Source organism: Leopardus geoffroyi, chromosome C1 (genome assembly GCF_018350155.1).
Source record: "Leopardus geoffroyi isolate Oge1 chromosome C1, O.geoffroyi_Oge1_pat1.0, whole genome shotgun sequence".
Taxonomy (NCBI): Eukaryota; Metazoa; Chordata; class Mammalia; order Carnivora; family Felidae; genus Leopardus; species Leopardus geoffroyi.
The window spans coordinates 39,945,939-39,968,418 of record NC_059328.1 but is presented as its reverse complement, the minus strand read 5'-3'; the positions used below and the strand labels follow the sequence as shown (position 1 = coordinate 39,968,418).

General features: G+C 40.8%; 1 protein-coding gene across 1 annotated transcript in view; it reads right to left on the bottom strand.

The window, feature by feature from the left end:
* ELAVL4 (ELAV like RNA binding protein 4) overlaps positions 1-22,157 on the bottom strand; it is a 148,351-nt gene extending 126,194 nt beyond the window's left edge. The window contains exon 1 of the mRNA XM_045477313.1: positions 22,040-22,157. Coding sequence (XP_045333269.1) covers positions 22,040-22,057 — 18 coding nt within the window. The 5' untranslated portion in view covers positions 22,058-22,157. The remainder of the gene's footprint in view (positions 1-22,039) is intronic.
* Positions 22,158-22,480: the final 323 nt, after the last annotated feature.

The following is a 22,480-nucleotide window of genomic DNA, read 5'->3' as shown; positions in this document are numbered from 1 at the left end:
AGAGGTGTGGGTAGAGCAGGAAGGCAGTGAGGCAGGAGCCAGTTGGGCATCCTGGAACAAGACAAGAGGGTCAGTGAGGCTGGAATGGTGATCTGAGAAGGTTGTGAGAGGCAGGCTGAAATTATACAATACTGGATGTTGCAGGCCAAGGTTAGGAATTTGGATCTCATTTATTCTACCAACAATTCTTTGGAGTACATGGTATTTACAGAGGAAAACACTGAGTTCTAAAATGATTATACAACTTTCCCTGCCCCTATGAAATCTCACCATTCAGCTGTGGAAGTTTCATATTCTATATTCTTGCTATCAAATGAAAACACAGGTTAGTTAAGAGGAAAATGAAAATGATAGGGAAAAAGAGCCCATAGAAGAGCCCACAATCCTCCCACACCACCCTCCACCAGGAACCAGTCTTCAATAGTGCTAAATGAGTAGAAATCTCAATGAAGACTCAGGAAAATAAATGCAGTGTTCAATCCTCTCTGACCAATGCAGTTCTTTTGCACTCCCCAGAACTAGAAATACCATTCCCAAACTGCTATCCTCTCCATCCTAGTGACCATTATTTATATCACAGATATACTTCTATGTCCAACCACATTAACAATGCCAAGATAGCTTCAGAAAACAAGAAATCTTGTTGCTTGGCAAAGCCAGGGGCGGCAGATACATCAATTCCAGCTTAGGCTAGCTATTCCCTGTAATAATTCTGTACTTATACCAAATTCAGCTAAGAGGAAAAAGAAACTACAGAATTTCATAGAAAATATTAATAACAGCCCTGACACTAAAATAAAAAGGACTTAGAAATGTTTAAACTGGTTAGGCAATGCCTTCAATTGGCCTTCTCCAGAAATTCCTGATGACTGATCCCCTGTGAGTTACTGAGTGTAGAGAGGGGCTACAAAGGAAATAGTACCAAGGTTAGGAGGTTGGGCTCTGAAGACTACCTGGGTTGAGGGGGTGGTTGTAAGGGTTTAATACTGTAATTCATGTAAAGTACTTAGTGTAATGCCCAGCACATAGGAATAACTAAAAACCAAGCTGTTATTCTTATTACCATTATTGCACAGATAAATAAACCCCAGACTCCTCCTGAAGGATGGTGAAGAACATCACTAAGAAGAATACTACTAAACAGAGATGCCAGGAACAAGGGTACAGGGGAACCAAGCCGACATATCTAAAACATATTTATTGAGCACCTACTCTGGGCTCAATACTTGTGGCTAGGAATATAAATGAAGTAGACAATATGACTTATGCCCTGGAGAAATTCACTACAACTTTCCTTTCACTAATGGATGGTTCTGAATCAAATAAGTAGTTCATAAGCATCCATGTCTAGTGTCACACAAAACATAAATGGAGTTCCTGCTTTAAAAAATAGCTCTTTGGAGGATGCTTGGTGGCTCAGTCAGTTAAGCGTCCGACTTCGGCTCGGGTCATGATCTCCACAGTTCGTGAGTTTGAGCCCCACATCAGGCTCTCTGCTGTCAGCGTGGAGCCTATTGGGATCCTCTGTCCTCCTCTCTCTCTGCCCCTCCCCTGCTCGTGTGTGCTCTCTCTCTCTCCCAAAAATAAATAAACATTGAGCTCTGGGGTTAGAACAGACAACCCATCTAGGGAGATAAGGTTCAACCAGAAGAAACAGTAGGAAAACAAGCTAAGCGTGAGAAGGTGTGAGGGCAGGGTATAAATGTTACAGAAACCAGAGACAAGAGAGAATAATGGGGGCCAGAGAGATCCAAGAGGGTTTCATTAAACAGGGGACAGAGAGTGAGGTGTCTTCCTTAGCACAGTGATTAGGTTGCCATCCAGAGCAGGCAGTCTTCTTAGCTGGTAAAATGATGCTGCTGTTAAAGAAATTGAAATATGACACAGAGGTATATAAACAGAACTTGCATGAAATGAAATCTGTTTCATATGAGACTGTAGGATGTAGTAGAAAGAGCATGGACTTAGAGCCACAAGGCCTCGGTGATTATTGTCTGTGAAATCCTGGGTAAATTATTCCTTCTGAAATACATAAATGTTTGTGAATAAGCAAAATAAATAGAAGTTAAATTATTATACACTGTTTAAATCAGGTACAGCTCTATGGACAGCAAAACCAATCTCTGATCCTAGAAGAGAAAATGTCTGTGAAATGAGAAAGGGATTACTTTTAATTCATTTCATCCAGGGGAGCCAAAACAGAATAGGCCATCCTTTTTGGGAAAACTTATCTGTAGACTTCCATGTAAATCCATAGCCATCTCAACTGAATACTTGCAAGAAGATCCGTGGGTTTCATACAACCACGTGTGTGACGTTCAGAAACGGAATTCAAAACTCAACTCTTGATCACCTACTATGTATTAGATTCTGGGATAGGCAACAGGTATATTTTGATGAAAAAGACACCATTCTTGTGCCCCTGCAGAGTTCACAGGCAGTTAACCATGCTGTTCTAACATGGTGCCAGAACTCCTTCTACTACCTACTACTAGACAGCATAGACTTTAACCCCTAAAACCTCCAGTCATTGGTTCCAGGTTAGTCTTAACTGCTCCCCCTTAAAAGCCTTTTCAAAATAAAAGATGGAGGTTCACCAACTCCCCTGAACCTGATTACCCCATCTCATCCACCCCAAAACCAGTCCAACTAGAATGCTCTTCCCCAAATACATTTCTTATTCTATGTCTAGTCATGTCTACTTTTTTATCTCAGAAACACCTTCAGGGTCACCTGGGTGGCTTAGCCAGTTAGGCGTCCAACTCTTGAGCTCAGCTCAGGTCTTAATCACTGGGTCATAAGCTCAAGCCCCACATTGGGCTCTGCACTGGGCATGGAGCCTACTTAAAAAAAAAGGGGGTGGGGGGAAGACCTCCATTTCCCACCCTCATCTCTCCATAATCCTGACCACCTAAAACAACACCCCTAGGTCTCTCCCCTCTAACCTGTATTATTTTATTTAATAGTTTATTAGCTTGTTATTTATATGCCTGCCCTGCTAGAATGTAAGCTGTGTCCCCAGCACCTACCACAGTGCCTGGATGCAGTTGGTACTCACAGAACATACAAATTCTATATCACTTGATACCTTTCTGACAATATCTGTCCCTTTTGGCATGGTAATATTATATGTGTACTCATATGCATAAATACGTCTTCCCTACATGGTAGTAAATTCCTTGAGGGTTTGTCTGTTTCACCTCTGTATCCTCTAATACCCATGATAAAGTGTTTCCTTGATTAATGCTATTGAATAAATAATGTGGTCTCTTGCTTAAGACCTGTAGAATAAATAAATAATATGATCCCCTTCTCATCAGACTTCTTAATCTTGACTTTGTCAAACCTCTGCCTCAATCCTCAGAAATATGAACATAATTTGAGTGGTAACATAGAAAAGTTAAGGACCTTTTAACTACATTTCTTCTGCTTATTTTTAAGAACTATACTTGACTACCAAGTTTAAAGGTTATTTTTTCCCCATCCAGCAAACCCTTACCTGGTACAGCTTTTGCAAACACCTACCAATTTCTTGGGGGTAAAAAGTGAATCAAACCTTTAAAAAGCATGCACTCTTCTAGAGTGCACCAATCTCTGCTTGCTGTGGGTATAGCTATTTTTATCAGGTGATACTGTGATATTCCTTTTCAACACATGATATTCACTCTTTCAAGCTGTTCGACACTGTTCTATTTGGTTTTATGTTACATCAATGAGACAGTTTGAGGGAAAAGGAAAAATGGGACATGCTATATTTAGTAGCACCACTAAAACCCTAAATAAAAACTACCCAGTGTACATCCAGGACCCTACCTTCCAACCCAAGATTAAGGCCAAATAGGAAATGCCTTTATCCAGGAGATATTTTTCCTAAGAATGTTAATTACAGAAAGCCATTTGCAGTGTCTCTAAAACTTTAAGGAGTTAAAAGTCATACATAAAAGTCACAGAAAGGCCAAAATATTACTGTATGTATTTGTATTTTCATAGTATTTTCACTCTGGAAAGTATCAGCCTAATTAGATTTTAAAATGATAACACATCTGGTTACACATCTGGACAAGATGAGTTTGAGGCAGTCATGTGATAACTATGAAACACTGGTTAACAAGCACTAAGAAGAACAAAATTCAAGAAGATTTAGGCTGGAGTATCAATGTCTCTACATAAAGGGAGAAAGTGAAATCCCATGAAAGTAAATAAAATGACCCTGGAAGAGTCAGGAGAGCAGTTGGCCGAGAAGGAAAGCTTACTGCCTAAGCATTAGCAACCAATGTATGCTGAAAGGGTAAGAAAAAGATTTCAATAGAAGTACATGCCTAAGATAGTATCTAGCACCTAGTAAAGGCTCAAAAATACCTAACTCACAGTCTCATTATAAGACTCAGTATTTATACGCAAAAGGTCTTTGTAATCTACAAACCATGGTACAAATATTTGTTTTTATATTTCTAGAAGGAATGTAAAGGTAGTATGGTAGAGCAACTGTGAAACTAGCCACATCTTCACCCCTCCTTGTATCCATGCCCTTTGCAATGTGACTTTGTAGATCTTACTATCAAGAGATGTAATCTTTTTTCCCCATGCCTGTATCTGGGCTGGTCTTGTGATGTGCTTTGGCCAACAGGATGCAGTAGAAATCCCAGTGTGTCAGTTCTTGCTTACTTTCATTCTTTCTTGGATTCATGCCTACCTGTCATGTGAACAAGCCCTGACTGTCCTTCCAGAGAAAGGAAGACTATGGAAAACATCCCAGTGAGCCCTGGGAAGACCATCCTGGAACAGCCTGTAGCCCACTGACCTTACACATGTGAGAGAGCCCAGCCAAGATCATAGAGCTACCTTTCTGCCCTAGACCTGACTGCAAATGTATGAATGAGCACAACTGACATCAAAAGAACTGTCCAGCTGATCTGTATACCCATGAGCAATTATAAACACTCACTGTTTTAAACTACTAAATTTTAGAGTGGTTAATTATATAGTAATAGGTAACTGATACAAGTAGCAATAAATAAAACAACCTATCAGGAGCCTTACTATGTGCCTAGCACTATGCTCATAAGCATCTTACAGGGGTTGTTTCATTTCTTTCTCACAGTAACTTTATGCAGTAAATATTACTATCCCCATTTTACAGATGACAAAATTGTGGTCCAGAGAGTTTAAGTTGACTTCCCCAATGTTGTATAGCTAGCAGAAAATGGGGCCAAAATTCAAATCAGACAGTACAACTCTAGAGCAGCACTCAAGCCCCAAAAAAAGGATCTTCTAGTTAATCCAAGATAAATAAGTAACTTTTTTCCAGTCTTCTCTACAACAAATAATCTGCCCTAACCTTTCCCTGTCCTTCTGATTTTCCCAACACAAAGAGCTATTTCTATGAAGAATAACCTTAACAGCAGTGATTTAATTTGCTGATACATTATCTCATTTAATCCTTAAACAAACCTGTGAAGTTTCTATCACCAACTTTGTTTTAAAAAGAAGAGGAAAAAAAACGAAGGGGGGAGGAGCTCAGAGAAACTAATCCACCTCCCTAAGTCACACAGGCTGTGAGCAGCCTCATAGGGCTGTAACTCCAAGTCTGATAACTCCAGAGCGCAGGCCCATGCTGCCTGGCTGCTCTTCTGAACCACCTCTGGGTTCTCCAAGCAGTTCAATCTTTCCTGCAGTTCATTCGCCTGTGGCCCAATTGTTTCATTTAGCAAATATATACCAAACACTTCCTATCTGCACCAGCCATAAAAATGGCTCCTGAGGAGGCTTCAAAGCATTTAATTCCATGTTCTCTGCCTTCAAGGAACTCACAATCAGTTGGGGATTCAAGACTGAAATACACAAAAAGACTGAAATTTAAGAAGTATTAGTAACTGTCAAATGAATGGAATAAGCAGTCAGATTCCAGGGTTCAAAGGAAAGTGAGAGACACATGGACTGACAAGGCTTCACATGGGAGGGACCATGACGGATGCACAGGATGGGAGTTTCCTGTGGGAGCACAGTCTTCCATTGCTGTAGGAATATGATTTTGTCGTAGGGTTGTCATGGTGATTGCTTCTTCAAGATATCCACATGGTGACTATTCAAATCTGGTTGGTTTGGACAAGAGTAATTCCTTGCAGGGGGGCAAAAAAGACTCATCTGAGAGGTGCCTGGCTGGCTTAGTCAGTAGAGCATGCGATTCTTTATCTTAGGGTTGTAAGTTCAAGCTCCACATTGGGTGTAGAGATTACTTAAAAATAAAATAGAGTCTTAAAAAAAAAGACTCATCTGAGAGTCCTAGCATATCCAAAACTTGGAAGGGTTAATAACTGGATTCTGGAAGCTTGAAGCAACTACCAGGTCATGACAATCAACAGATTCAGAAAACAGACAATAAGTCTAGACATTGTCTAGACCAGTCCCATTAGGTAGTAAAAAAGATGGAGAGAAGGACCAAGAAGAAATGCAAGGCATGCATAATGCATACAAAATGTCAGCAGCTTGTGTTTCAGCTTTTGAGAGTCAGGGAAAAATTAGCTACCAATAAAACACCTGCATTTGAGAAAACTCAACCTGTTTCATTTCCAGATTATTTTTTTCTGTTCTCAGAATCCAGGAGAGGCCCTTCTTGTTCTGACACAATTTAGCTTCCCAGGATTACCTCTTACCATCTAAGCCCTTCCATGCTACAATGCACTGGCTACATTGCAATGCTTGCATTTTCTCAGCATACCTAGCTCTATCACACACCCATGCTGTTCCTGGTCTCTGGGGCTTTGCATAGAGCCATTCCTTCCACTGGATCTCTCATCTCCTTTATGCACCCTATGCATCCTTGGTTTAAACTTTCCAGGTTGAACAGAAGAAAAACAGAAATCCTGTGGGGGAAAAAACCACCATAAAGGAGGAAACAGGCTGGTACAGTAGGCCTAAAACCTCGATGGGATCAGTGGTTCCAGGTACAGTGGGCGGTTCTAACTGAAAGCCACATTTAACAGTGCAAGAAAAGATGTGTGATAATAAAATAACTCTGTCACTAGGAGCCCATGTCACAATATCATGGGATCCCTACAAAACCAGGTCGACATAAAAAGAGGAAAATGCTTGGGGCACCTGGGTGGCTCAGTCGGTTAAGCGTCTGACTTTGGCTCAGGTCATGATCTTGCGGTTCGTGAGTTCAAGCCCCGCGTCGGGCTCTGTGCTGACAGCTCAGAGCCTGGAGCCTATTTCAGATTCTGTGTCTCCCTCTCTCTCTCTGACCCTCCCCCCATTCATGCTCTGTCTCTGTCTCAAAAATAAATGTTAAAAAAGAGGAAAATGCTTGCGCTATTGACAATAGCCAAAGTATGGAAAGAGCCCAAATGTCCATTGACAGATGAACAGATAAAGAAGATGTGGTATACATATACAATGGAGTATTACTCAGTAATCAAAAAGAATGAAATCTTGCCATTTGCAACAATGTGGATGGAACTAGAGGGTATTATGCTAAGCAAAATTAGTTAGAGAAAGACAAATGTCATTATGACTTCACTCATGTAGAATTTAAAATCAAAACAGATGAGCATAAGGGAAGGGAAGCAAAAATAAAAATTGGGAGGGGGACAAAACGTATGAGACTCTTAAATATAGAGAACAAACTGAGGGCTGCTAGAGGGGTTGTGGGTGAGAGGATGGGCTAAATGGGTAAGGGGCATTAAGGAAGAAACTTGCTGAGATGAGCACTGGGTGTTATACATAGGGGATGAATCACTGGAATCTACTCCTGAAATCATGATTGCACTATATGCTAACTAACTTGGATGCAAATTAAAAAATAATAAATAAATAAATAAATAAATAAATAAATAAATAAAGGAAAATGCTTGACCAGTGACTGGAGAGAGGGGAGCATCTGAGATCTGGAGGTATGAAAAATGGCAACAAACTCAAACTGGCAGAAGAAAGAGCAGATGCTCCAAGAGGTCTTGTGGGGAGAGCAGTGGTCAGCTGATGAGATGAATGCAGCAAGTCTTAGTACTAGATCATTCCAGATGCTGATAAAGGAACAGAAATCTAGAGACAGGGGCCACAGAGGAAGCTGAAAAACAAGCAGGTCACATGTAGGTGTTTCCAATAGTGGTGGTAGCACAGTGGAAAGGCAGCTTTATAGCAACAAACAGAACAGCATACAATGGCCAGGATATATGGTAAAAGGAGGCATCAAAGAAGAAGAAAACTAGAAACGTAAGTAGGAGGAGGACATATTATATGATTATATTCGTAATAATGATAAAAATATTCAATTTGTGAAAGGTTTATTCAACTATAAAGCACATATCAATGATAGGCATTATTTCATTTGTAGGGAAAAAATAGCCTCTGAGTATGCCCATAGACATAAGAGAGGGACAGAACTGATAGCATGCCATCTGGTACATGGAAGAATACAGACATACTGGACTCAGTGACAAAGATTTAAAATTACCTCATCTAAGATCTATGAACTGGAGGAGTCTAGGGGACATTCCGGTTGTATTTGTTTAGAACCCAATTGCCCTGCTAGAATGAAAACTCCTTGAGGTGAGAGACTGTGCTTCTCATTCACCACTATTACCAGTACCTAGCACTGTGCCTAACACACAAGGGACACTCCATAGATATGTGTTTACAGTCTTAATAAACAAATGCATGGATGGATGGATGGATGGATGGATGGATGCATGGATGGATGGATGAATGGATGGATGGATAAAAATATCAGCTTACCATATCTGTATCATAAACAAGATAGAAAGCATTTGTCCATGTTTGAACCCAAGTTTTAAAGAAGACAAAAACATCCCTGAATTCAGGCCTGCTGATGACAGTGAGAAAAAAAGTGAGATTCTCTCAAGAGAAAGGTATAATTCATTTGCCTCCTTACCATTCCCGTCCTGTGCATTCTCTTCTAACATCTCTTTTCTATTCACAGTTGAAAGGTTCTAGGTTTGGGAGTTAACAGGCAAGCAAACAAATGATTCTCCTCATTCATTGACTCAACAAACACTTTTGTAGCTAGGCATGCCACTAGGCACTGGGCACATGGACAAGCAGGAGACAAGCAGTAAACATCAACTAAGGTGGTTGTGGTATGGTAAGACAGATGGTTCCTGAAAGAATACAGAACAATCATGCCCAACTCAGTTTTAGGGGGATCAGAGAACATGACAGGCATCCCAGATGGCATGGGGCAGGGGGATAAGAAGAGGAAGGGGATGTCCATACCAGGGGTAGAGGAAGTGAGAAATGACACAAATTAGATTCCTTCCCTTTAGACTCTCAGGCCCCCTGCATTCATCTCATCATTGCACTGAGAGCAAAGATTGAAACCATCTGCTTATTTTCCTTGTTTTCTCCACTATATTATGGGTTTCTTGAGAGAGATAAGGGGCTATATAATTCATTTCTTTATTTCTAGAACCCAGCAGAGTTTCTGCCATACAAAGGATACTTAATTGGATAAGAACTTAAAAAATTTTTTAATGTTTATTTATTTTTGAGAGACAGAGAGAGATAGAGAATGAGCAGGGGAAGAACAGAGAGAGAGGGAGACACAAAATCCGAAGCAGGCTCCAGGCTCTGAGTTGTCAGCACAGAGCCCAACGCAGGGCTCGAACCCACGAACCGTGAGATCATGACATGAGTCAAAGTCAGTTGCTCAACCGACTAAGCCACTCAGGTGCCCCAATTGGATAAGAACTTTAGAATGGAGAGGTAACATACCCTAATGGTTTAAGAACATGATTAAAGGCACTGAAACCAATTTAGCTATGAGACCTTGAGCCACCTCTCTATGCCTTGTCTTCCTTATCTGTAAACTAAGGATAATAATAGTACCTACCTGTATCAGTTGTGTCCTCCCAGAAGGAGACACTGAGATAGGGTCAGGGATGCAAGAGATTTATCAATTTATTGTGAGAATACAGGGAGAGGAAGTATAATTGGAGAGACAGAGCCTCACACCACAGTAAAGATCAGATAAAGGCTTGGCCAACCCAAAGGGGAGCTCTGGGACAAAGGTTTTCAATAAGAGGAGTCCCACATTGGGCAGAAATGGTCAGGCTCTGGTATCTCCACCATTCTCAGTCATTGGCTGGGACTGTCCAGGAAAAGCATGCTCTTAAGGCACTGCAATTGGAGGCTGTTATCTGTGCTCCTTGCAGATAAAGTGAGTTGTCTCTTGAAGGGAGGTCTGAATAGCAGACCTCCATGGTGGCCACAGTACCTAATAGGGTTGTGATCTTCCATTAGTCAGTACAGATAAAACACTTAAAACAGTGCCCAGAAACTTAGTATGTACTATTAAAGTATTTCAGTCTTTTTTGGGAATTATAAACTCAGAACACCGTAGGGGCTAGGCAGGAAACATAAATATGTAAATTGGCCTGAGTAAAATAAAAGGGAGAAAGAGGGCCCATGGTCTCTGTAGTTTACCTGGAGAGTACATAATCTACTTAATGATATTAAGATTAAAAACAATATCAAAGAAAATAGCAACTATTAAAGCCTGGCTAAGATTCAAACTTTGAAAACTTAATTTGTATATAATTTTATGAATAAACAGAAGCTATTATGCAAAGATCTTGTCAATCATTTGTGGTCATTGACAGCTAAGCAGGGCATCACAGGCACTCTGTTTTTCACAATTCATGCTGGTGAACTTGGCCTCTTTGATATGTTAGGAGTGATATTACAATCTCAGAAGGCATCAAGGAATATTGGGGTTTCTTCTGTATTTGGTTATTCAAAGTTTTGATACTTTTTAATGTATGGAGATGCTCTGCTGGATTTGAAACATGTGTTTATTTAAATTTTTCTCCAACAAGAGAAAAAAAAGAAAGATTACCTTGAATGAGGAATATAAATCATGCTTGAGTATTACAAGGCACTCAGGGTATCTGTCCCTTAAGAAGTAAGCAGACAGCTTCGTCCAGCCAGACTCCAAAAGACAGAGTAGGTGTGGCATGACCAGAGTTCTGGGCCTGTGAGGGCATGGAAACATAAGCTCACAGTGCCACTGGGTTCTGAGGGCTGTCTGAGACTTGGCAGATGACAGTGGGAATACTGCTGCTACAAATGGGGTCATGCTGGTAGTAGTGTCACAGTTAGAAGAGGACCCAGTCTAGCATATCCTCAGCTACTGCCTGCCGAGGTTCTCCTCAACATGGTAATAGCAGGAGACTGCTTCACAAAGTCCTTGGTCATTGCTCTGGATCCACCTGGCCCAGGCAAATTGCCACTCTGCCATCAGTGCTTACTCATGACTTAGCTGCAAAGGGCGATACCACTCATGAGTCCTGAGTGGGGCATACTGATGTACTCTGAGCTGCTGAGGGCAAAAGGAACATGGATACCCCAGTTATACCTGATTACGTATAATAAAGCTTCTACTGGAAGTCAAGCTTTTGACTTTAGATGTCAGGTGCCTGTATAACCATCCTTGATGACACATGAAAAAGTCATACCAATCTCTCTGAACTCTGAATTCTAAGATCTATATAAAGAGATTTGACCATTTACTCTGTTTTTAACTGCACTGATAGTATATGATAGACAAACTTGAGGGCACAAAATAACCTTTATTTGAATTTTGCATCATAGTATAATATTTTTAAAAATAACTTATCAAGGTGAAATTTATATATTATGAAATTAACCATTTTAAAGTGAACAATCAGTGGCATTTAGTACATTCACAATGTTGTTCTCTCTAGTTCTATCTAGTTCTAAAACATTTCAATCACTCCAAAGTAAAACCCCCTTGCTCATTTAGCAGTTTCTCTCCATTCCCACCCCCATAACTAGTCCCTGGCAACCACCAATCTCCCTTCAAATTCTTTGGACTTTTCTATTCTGGATATTTCATATAAGCACAATCATGTGTCACCTTTTTTATCTGGCTTCTTTCACTTCTTTCAGTGTATTTTGGAGGTTCATCCATGCGGTAGCCTGTACCAGAACTTCATTCCTTCTCATAGCTGAAGAATATTTCATTATATGTATATACCATAATGTTTATCCAGTCATCCATTGATGGACATTTGACTGTTTCCACCTGATGGCTATCATGAAGAGTGTGCTATAAACGTGTGTACATGTACCTGAATAATTGTTTTCAATTCTTATGGGTACCCATGTAGGAGTGGAACTGTGGAGGTCATATGGTAATTCTATATTTAACATTTTGATGAACTGACAAACTTTTCCACAGTTGCTGCATCACTTTATAATCCCACTGGCAATATATGAGGGTTCTAATTTCTCCACATCTTCACCAACACATTATTATTATTATTAATTTTTATTTTTATTATGGCCATGCTAGTGGATGTGAAGTGGTATCTCATGGTTTTGATCTGTATTTCACTAATGACTAATATTGTTAAACATTTTTTATGTGTTTTTTGGCTATTTTTTAACTTACATGACAATCAGGGATACAAATTTAAGTTATAATTCAATTGCATATGGGACTCCCAAATGCAAATAATGCAACTGAGGTGATGATTGAACAGATACCTACTGTGAGCTTCACTAAGTTCGTCCATGTACAGGTCATGATAACCACACCACAACTCACTAAGTTTTAGTTTGGTTGTTTTCTTTTCAAACATTGATTGTAAAAATAGGTTTCCATTTCAGAAATCTTATCTTTAAATCAGAAATATATGATGCCTAAGAAAATGTAAGTTCCACAAGTGCAGTAATTTTTATCTATATCATTCTCTCTGAATAAGGTACATACTAAGCACTCAATTAATTAAAAAAATCAAATTGACTATCTGGCCTCAGAGACTGTAACTAAATGTAGATAGTAAAGTAAAAGGATGCATCTACAGTAACTCCTTAGCATTTTTCTGCTCAGGTTCACTGGGTAAATGATGATGCCATAAACTAGGATAATGAACACAAGAACAAGAACACTTATAATAAAGAAATTATCTCAGAAGTCTTACCATTGGTTCAGAGTTCCATTTTTACTTTTGTTCTTCAGTTTTAATGCTCCTTTTATACCACTCTTTTTTAAAGTTTATTTGAGAGAGAGAGAGAGAGAGAGAGAGAGAGAGTGTGTGTGTGTGTGTGCACGTGCACACACAGGGGAGGGGCAGAGGGAGAAGGAGAGAGGGAATCCCACACAGGCTCCACTCTGTCAGTGTAGAACCCAATGAGGGGCTCCATCTCATGAACCAAGAGATCATATAACCTGAGCTGAAATCAAGAGTCAGATGCTCAACTAACTGAGCCACCCCGGAGCCGTTATACTACTCTTTTTATGCAGAAAATGTAAGAGAAAAGTGACAGAATTCTCTACAAACATAAGGTAATAACACTGCTACTCACAAACATTTCTCACCTTAATTTTTTATGGTTTGCTTTTTCTTCTTATAGGTCCTATCCTGTCCTCATCCATGCTGAATATCTCTCCATCCCACATATGTCCAATTTTCCATAGGAAAAAAAAGACTATTATGACAGTCTTTACAGTACAGGTTATCCCAATTTGGTTTGGCAACTTTATTACGTCTCTTCTGTCTTATGAATCAGAGAATGTCCCACTGAACAGAACTTACCTAGAAAAGCAGATAAGCAAAAAACTGATCTAGAACTTATCTAGAAAAGCAGAAAAGCAGGTCCATTGTGATGCCATATGACAACATTTTGTAACTAGAGGACAGATCACTGAATTTTTGTTTACTTCGATCACTTCTCCCTTGTAGAGTGTGATTCTTCCATTTCAAAAATCAGAAAAAATAATTCAAACTTACTTTAATTTGGTAAAAATGTTTGATACCACTTGTATTTTGAAATTATTTTAGTATAAAAATATTATAACCTTGCATAATATACACCTGAGAAGAATAGATCACATCTTCAGAGGAGAGAGAAATACTATTTCAACACACAGTAAAAGTGTCCCATGTATACTAAAATTTTTTCTTCTGCCCTATGTCTCCAAACAACATAGTAATTTGACTTCAAATTACAGTATAGTATTACAGTTAGTATCATTTTCCCCTCAACAAGTGATAGTATGAGTGGACAGGGAGAGTTTGTAGTACAAAACACTCACTTGTAATACAAACTTGGGATCTGACTTCTATTATTACAGTTATGCACCAGGCACTTTCAGGAACACTAGCTCCAATGACCTGAGTAAGATCCTCAAAACTGCTGCTTCCCAGATGACCCTTTGTTGAGAAATTCATGCTGTGAGAACTAAAAGATCTTTAATATCAGAGATGTAGGGAAAAGATGGCCAACTCATCTTCAGGGGGAAAAAATAAAAGAAAAATCCCTTCTATAATAGCAGCAGAGCAAGCTAATACAGGTCAACCACAGGTGTCTATACATTGAGTAAGAGGCCAGAGTTGTACAGAGTCCTACTCAGCCTTCTAGCAGCAAAAACATGACTCCATGGCATGGACTCCCTAATTAGAAACTCTAGTTGATGACAACCCCGAATTTTTGCTTTTTATCTTTTTCTTGCTACCACCCTCACCCCATCTTTCTGACATTTTTTTTAAAATTTTTATTCATTTTTGAGACAGAAACAAAGCATGAATGGGAGAGGGTCAGAGAGAAGGAAATGCAGAATCCGAAACAGGCCCAGGCTCCGAGCTGTCAGCACGGAGCCTGATGCGGGGCTCGAACCCACGGACTGCGAGATCATGACCCGAGCTGAAGTCAGCCGCTCAACTGACTGAGCCACCTAGGTGCCCCAACATTTTAATTCAAATCAGTAAAAACAACTTCAAAACTTTTCTTATAAAGGTTTTGGTTGAAGAGCCTTATACTAAGTCATTTGCTGAATAAATATTTGTTGATTGTCCACTAAGTAGAGGGTCCCAGAACTCAGTAAAGGGTCCACTAAGTAGAGGGCCCCAGAACTCAGGAGATAAGAGTGATGAATAAAATCCATTTCTGTCCTTGGGGTACCTGGGTGGCTCAGTCAGTTAAGCGTCTGACTTCAGTTCAGGTCATGATCTCACAGTTTGTGGGTTCAAGCCCGTGTCGAGCTCTGTGTCTCCCTCTCTCTCTGCCCCTCCCCAGTTTGTGCTTTCTCTCTCTCTCTCTTTGAAAAATAAACATTAAAAATTTTTTTAATCCATTTCTGTCCTCAAGGAGTTTGGCTTCTTTCCTCAAGTGTGGCAATTCTGCCTGCAGGGGCCACAACGTTTCACGTGATGATTTCCAACAGAACTCTGATGGGTAAGTGGTTCTCCTGACAGATACTGGGGCTCAGGGCAAGGGTAGTTGATTTTGTAGGCAGAGAGAACAAGAAATACAAATAAGCAAAAGCAAATATGAAGCATCTTTGTTTGGTCAACTGCAAATGATTTAATATTGTAGCAAGTGGAGGATTTGAATTGGAGAAAATGAAGGGGCATGAGGTTAAATATAAAGGTAAGGATAGATGGAGAATGACAAACCAACAGCTTGGGCTTTATCCTGTGGAGAGTGGGGGACAGGGAAATGATCTCTAAGTTGAGATCTACAACTTAGAGACAATGTTTGGTGCTGGGGAACAGTTGGAGGGGAGGAGACAGGAAGGTAAGACAATGTGTAAAGAGGACTTCATGGTAGACCAGGAGAGAGATGAAAAAGGAAAATCACAGATTATTCACATTGTCCTTATTTTTCATCACCCTGAATAACCAAAAGCAAACAGTCTAATTGCTTCCTGATGTTGTCTCCATGCTTTTCTTACGAAGATATGATATGTTAAGGATTTTGTCTGGGGGCAAGAAAGTGAATAATATTTCTTTCTAAAGAGCCCTATTCTTTACAAAAGCCTTTCCACATTTAAGGAAATACCAATAAATAATATCCCATATAATATACTTTTAACCAGAGACCAAAGTAGAAAGGCTTTTCAATAGTATCCACCAGCTGGAATATATTCCTCTGTGGTATATTTAAAATTAATTGTGCCTCTGAGTCACAAAAATAGGATTCAAGTCCCTATTCCATCATTTACCAGATTTCTCTCATTGACAAGTCACCCAACTTCTCTAGGTTGTCATCTTTAAAGCTGTGCCTCAGTCAGGGTCCCAGACAGGAAATGGAGGGCACACTCAAAGCGTAAAATTAGGCAGGGTTTAATGAAGAGAATTCATCAAGGGAGATGAAGCACCCCAGGCTGGCAGAAGTGGAGACCCTTTGCCATCCCTTAGACCTTAGAAAATCCAGAGAGAAAGCTACAGTTGTAGGATGGTAGGAGTTGTGGCCTTCACACATCACTATTAACCAATAGCCTAGCACTGGAACTCAATTTCTTTCTGCCCTCAGATATCCTGCTAGTACACCACTGGCTGAATCCTTCCCAAAGCAAAAGGACAATGGACCTCACTGATGCAATCTATGAAAGGCAGCCTCCAAAGCCACAGAAAGGATGGGGAAAAGGGTAGAGAGTAGATCTAGAGAGCAAATGGAAGACACTCACTCCACCTTCACATAGATTTGTTGTGAGGGACAAATATGTAAAAAAATGCTTCATAAACTGTAAATAAAGTAAACAAATATGATAATTATGGGATCCATCCAATAAGAAGTAAACAAGAAAATGCTATGGTGTGGGAATCCTGAGGTTGACACATCTCAAGCTTTCCAATCAAAAGTATCCCCTACACTGGAATTTTTACTTTCTGCTTAAAATTTTAAGTCATGAGGACACAAACCAAATTGAAAAGGAATTTTTCAGTACCAAATGTTTAAGTCGAAGTGAAAAATTGATTCCCTAGTGAGGTCAGTGTGACAACAGTAAGGCAAGACTCAGTCATCTGCACATCAGCATCTCCATGTCAGTTTCCTGCCCTTCTCCTTTCCCAGCTCCAATTCTAACTTTTGCTGGCGCCAGAATCAGCAACAATTCTAGAAGTGATTCCATTTTCTATTGTGGTTCAGAACCAGTTCTTAAAAGCACCAATACATTTGTTAAAGAAACATTCAGGAAGCATTTGCAGAGCCCCTACAATGTGCGTAGTATATAGGTTAAACATCTATCTACTTAGCAGTGTATGATGAACCATGACAAAATTTATTCAGCATACAAACATTATAATTCAATTTATAATCTTTTTTTTCCTTCTTGTTCACTCCTCTCTAGCCTAGAGTGACTTTCTTGCTGTTCCTTGAAGCCTTCTAGGTACACTCCTGCCTTAGGGCCTCTCCTCTGGCTATTCCCTCTGCTTATTCTCCAGGGAGACATATGGCTAACTTCTTTACTGCCATCAAGTTTGTTCAGATATCACCTTCTCAATGAGGCCTGCTCTATTCAAGATTGCAATCCCCCACCCAAGCTCCTCATCTCCTTTATCCTACTGTACTTCCTCCAAGCCCAGAGCACTTATAACCTTCTAACATGCTATATAATGTACTTGCTTATTATGGCTACTTTTAATGTCTATCTCTCCTTGCACCCTTATTGACAGGGATATTTGAATTTTGTTCACTGCATTATCCCAAGCACCTACAACTGAGCCTTGCCCACACTGGACACTCAACAAACATTCACCGAATGGATGAGTCAGTCAATTATCCGATCAGTCATGTGAAATGAGGCTCAGTGATATTAGCAATTTTTTTCTTAATGGAAATTTTTAAAGTCAAAAAAAGAAAGTTTTGTTGGCATTGCATTCTAAGTCTAATAGCCTCACCTCAACTATGATTTGTTCCAAGTTTTTGCTTGTAGGTAAAAACTGATACAAGTGATGATTAATCCCCATTATAATTAAATATAAAAGCTGCAACATTTCTATTAAAAGAAATGTAAGATCAAGAATAAAGCTGGTACTATAAAAGATAATAAGTGTTTGTAATTAACACGCTGTGGATAACTGTAAACTCTATCATTATACAAATAAAATGTAAAAATTCTTAAAGCAACTGGGAACACTGCAGCAGCTGCAACATCAACACTAGCCACTTTGCCAGTTTGTTCAGAGGCTGTGCAAATTAGCACAAACTGATAGTAACACACAGAATGCATTTGAGAGCCATTTCTGCACAACATAAGTTTAGTTTTTTTTTCTTTAGATAAAATATCATATCCTGATGCGTGAACATGAAGAGCCAAGATGAACCTCAAACTGGTAAGGGGAATAAACCATGAAGTGGGCAATTTAGGTACCTCTGAGTAAACTATCTCTAGGCTTTGATTTAAGGAACAAAGGTTGTTTGTGCAGTAAATTTGGGTCCATAAATTCATGGTTTGAATATGTACAAAATATGTATAAAGGTATTAGTATAATTATTTTGTTGGAGAGATACCTGGAAAGTCAAACAAGAGCTCAAAAGACAGCACTAAGTATAAAGGTATCAGAGGAGTAAGTGGTTTCTTTCCAGAGAGCCAAACCTTCTACCTCCGTTATCCAAAGTGCTAAAAAGGCAGAAAGATTAGGACGCTGCTGTATAGCTATCTTTCCCAATCAATGAAGGACATGATTTTTAGTGGACCCATGCATGGAATACTCAGCTTAGACAATGACCCTAACTCTGCCTCAGTTGTAATTGGCCTTACATGTAAAAGGTGTGTGTGTATGTGATGGATATGTTTGGGTTTCTCACTGCAGTAGGGAACTACACCATTTAGATCAAAATTGAACTGTTCTAAAACAAGAATCAAAATCTGACTTGTTTCATATTCTATTGTTGAGCTATTTTGAAAGAACCAACACAGCTTTTTACTAGATACCATGTGTTGTGGGCTGACCTATAACCTCCCAGAATTCATATGTTAAAGTCCTAAACACCTACCACCTCAGAATATGATTATTTGGAGATAAAGCCTTTAAAGAGGTAGTAGTTAAGGTAAAATGAAGTCATACGAGTGAGCCCTAATTCAAATACGAGTAGTGTTTTTATAAGAAGATGTGATTAGGGCACATACACACACAGAGAAAAGACCATGTGAAGATAAAAAGACAACCATCTTCTAGCCAAGGAGAGAGGCTTCAGGAAAACACCTGTTTTTCACATCTTTATAGTGAATTGACATTAAAATATACATAATGTTGATTTCTGACCTCCAAAAAAGATGAATATGAATCTATCAGTTTTAATAATAACATCTAGCATATATTAGCATTTACTACATGCCTGGTGCTGTGCTAAAAACATGTTAGGTATCTCACTTAAGTATGAAAAATACAAAGAATTTACTGAAAACAAGAAAAGGGATAGAAAATGACTCTGGCCTTTCAGGAACTGTGTCTACTTGATGGATATATTATGCAAACAAGCACTACTGGATCAAATAAAACATTTTAATCTGATTTTAAAAAGCTATTTAGTAAAAACTAATGCTATATGTAAGTTTCAAATTAAGTAGCATCTCAGCACAAACCACACAATCATTCTTCTCCATAGACCATCAGTCCTGGCAACAACCTGAAAAATGAGAGTGCCTTCTATGACCCAACATAAACTTATGAAGAACATATGCTCATATGCAGAGAGGCCTCTGGAAATGAATCACTAGATTAAGCAGAATTAGGTTGGTATGTCAGCTACCACCTCCATAAAGATATATACTTAACATATTGGGAGATTAATTTTCTTAATTAACTTTATTGAGATGTAATGCACATACAACCAAATGCACAGATCTTAAGGGTTCAGTTTTGATGAGTTTTGACAAATGGATACACCCTTCTAATCAACACCCCAATCAAAATATAGGATATTTTAATCACCCCAGACAGTTCCCTCCTGCCCTTTGCAGTCAACCTCTCTATCCAACCATAGGTAGGTAGGTATTTTTAAGTAGATATAGTAATAGTGATGGTAATAGCTATTGCTTAATGATAGTGAACAATAGGAGTATTTGCTGAGTGCCTAATGCCAGGCACAGTACTTATATAGTATTCTATTTAATTCCCTGTTGAAGGTTGGTATTATCCCCGTTGATCTACTGGGAATAAAAAGGGAGGGATGGTAGGACCAATAAATTAATTATGCAAGGTCAGATAACTACTGAGTGGTGAGATGAGACCTGAACCAAGAACATCTGAATTAGAATCCCTTATGTTAAACTATATTGCCTCTACACAAATGCTAAGGTGTTCTCTGTTAATTCAAAACACACACTACATAGTGGAATTAGTGAGGCCACCAGCTCTACAACACAGCCTCACCACATCCAAGTACCTCATCTTAACAAGCAAGCAAAGGCTTCAGGGTCTAATACTAATGATAACTAAAGAGGATTACTTGCAAATTCTTTAACTGAAAACCTGCTTGTAAATCCCTCACCTATTTCTAAAGTAGTTGGGAGAGGGGGAAAATCCTCTATATAGGTGGGTGGGTCACAACTCCATCAGTCCCAAAGAATGGTTAGTGCTTTAGAAAATGAATGGAAGGAATTCAACCATCCACTTGCTCTTAGTCAACCACAGTGCCACAGCCCACTTTACCCAAGGACCACAAGGAAAGGCAGCGTGCAGCACTGCACTGTCATTTTTTTATGGATTCGTGGAGGCAAACATCTGGATTGAACCTTTTGATTCTTCATTACACTGATTTTATTCAGTTTAAAATTCTACCCACTCACATTTACAAAACACTTCACACAGACTACTTCCCTCATGAATGAAGTTCCATTCAAAACTTTAAAACATCAAACTTATTCTGAAATGACTGAGGTTAAAACTTATTCAGTGTCAATTTGCAAGTGTTATAAAATATAAAAAACTAGGCACACAAATGCAAGACAAAAAGGGAGGCAGCCTCTTTAAGGGGTACTACTAAAATAAAGCAGCTAGGGGTGCCTGGGTGGCTCAGTCCAATGAGCATCTTGATGAGACTCTTGATTTTGGCTGAAGTCATGATCTTGAGGTTCAGGGGACTGAGCCCCTCCCCCCCCCCCCCCAGGCTCTGCACTGACAGAGCTAAGCCTGCTTGAGCTTCTCTCTCTCTCGAAAAATAAATACACATTTTAAAAAATAAAATAAAATAAAGCAGTTAGGTAAAGGGCACAGATAGGCTTTCAGGATCCCACAAGGCTCCTGCCAAACTGCGTTATGGAGGCAGTATTTGAATCCCCAAGAGGAAGATTTTATGAGAATTACCACCGTTGAACGATACCAGCTAACACCTTGGGGATCAATAAGACTCACTTTTCCCCAAACCTGGAGGTGTTTCCTAGAAGTCCTTACCCTTGGTTTCCCTGTAGTCTACCTAAATCCCTTAAGATATGTTGGGGGAAGGGAGGTTCTCTTCCTTTTAGAAACGAATTCGTCTCCCGTAAATTAAAGACCTCAGGACGTGTGTTTACTGAATCCCCAACGTTTGACAACCCCCAGCCCAAAGAGAAAACAACAATCAGAAAACACTGATAGCCCCTAGCCAACACCTGAGCCTTCTTTTTCCTCCGCTAAACGAGAGCAGTGCTTAGTGAAACAGAAGCGCCCTCTCAATCTCATCCAGAAATATCCCAAGCCCTGGTCCACAGCTGCCAGTAATGGGGGGAAACCATTGGAGAGTGCAGCTTCTCAACAATTAACGGGAGTCACACAGAGAGACAGGCCCCCGGAGGATCCATGCCCGCTCGCCCAGCACCCTGGGGCCTTGCTCGCTCGAAGCCGCCCGGACTTTTTGGCGCCACCAGCTAGTTCAGCAAAACCACTCCGAGGACAGCTCTCGAAAGGCGCAGAGGGGAGTGGCGCAGGGCGGCGGCTTCTCCGCGCGGGCACTGCCCGCAGTTGCGGGAGAGAAGGCGCGCGCCCACCCAACTTTCGGTTATCTCCCCAGAGGCCAGGGGAGTCTCGGGAGGCCAGCGGGGGAGTGACCTGGAGCCCAGCGGGTACAGAGCTGCCAGATGGGCGAGGGAGGGGTCTCCAGGAGTCCTCCGACCAAAGGCACGCGGCGCGATTCCCAACTGCAAGGGCTCCCACTCCCTCCGTGGGAATCGGGGCGGCGGGACTGGGCGCCGGGGGCAGCCGAGTCCCGGCCACGTGGCCGCGTGGCCGCCGGCTCCCGTGACAGCGGGTGGGCGGGGCGTCGGGGGCGCGGGGCCGATCAGAGGCGCGGCTACCTGATTCTTGAGGCGCATCTTCCTGGCGGTGCGGTCCGGCAGGAGGCGGCAGCTGCTGGGCGCGACACGGCGAGCGGGGCGCGGGGCGCGGGGCGCGGGGCGCGGCGCGCAGCGCGCGGGGGTACGTCCGCGGAGTCGCACAGCGCTCGCTAGCTCGCTCGCTCGCCCGCCCAGCGCTGCGCGGCCGCTTCGCCACCCCCGCCGCCGTCGCTGCCGCCACCCCACCGTCGCCTCCAGGGGGCGCCCCGCGCGAGAGACGGAGGACTGGCCCCTGTGAGGCAGGCTCCCTTTGTGGTCCTGGCGCTTGGCCTGGAATCTATGCTGGAAAAGGTGAATGAATAAAACTCCCTTTCCTCCAATACTGCTGCCTGTTCTTAAATTTTAAGCGTGGTAGCTGCTTTGCCGTTCATGTCTACCAACACCATTTGGACCAATGTTATT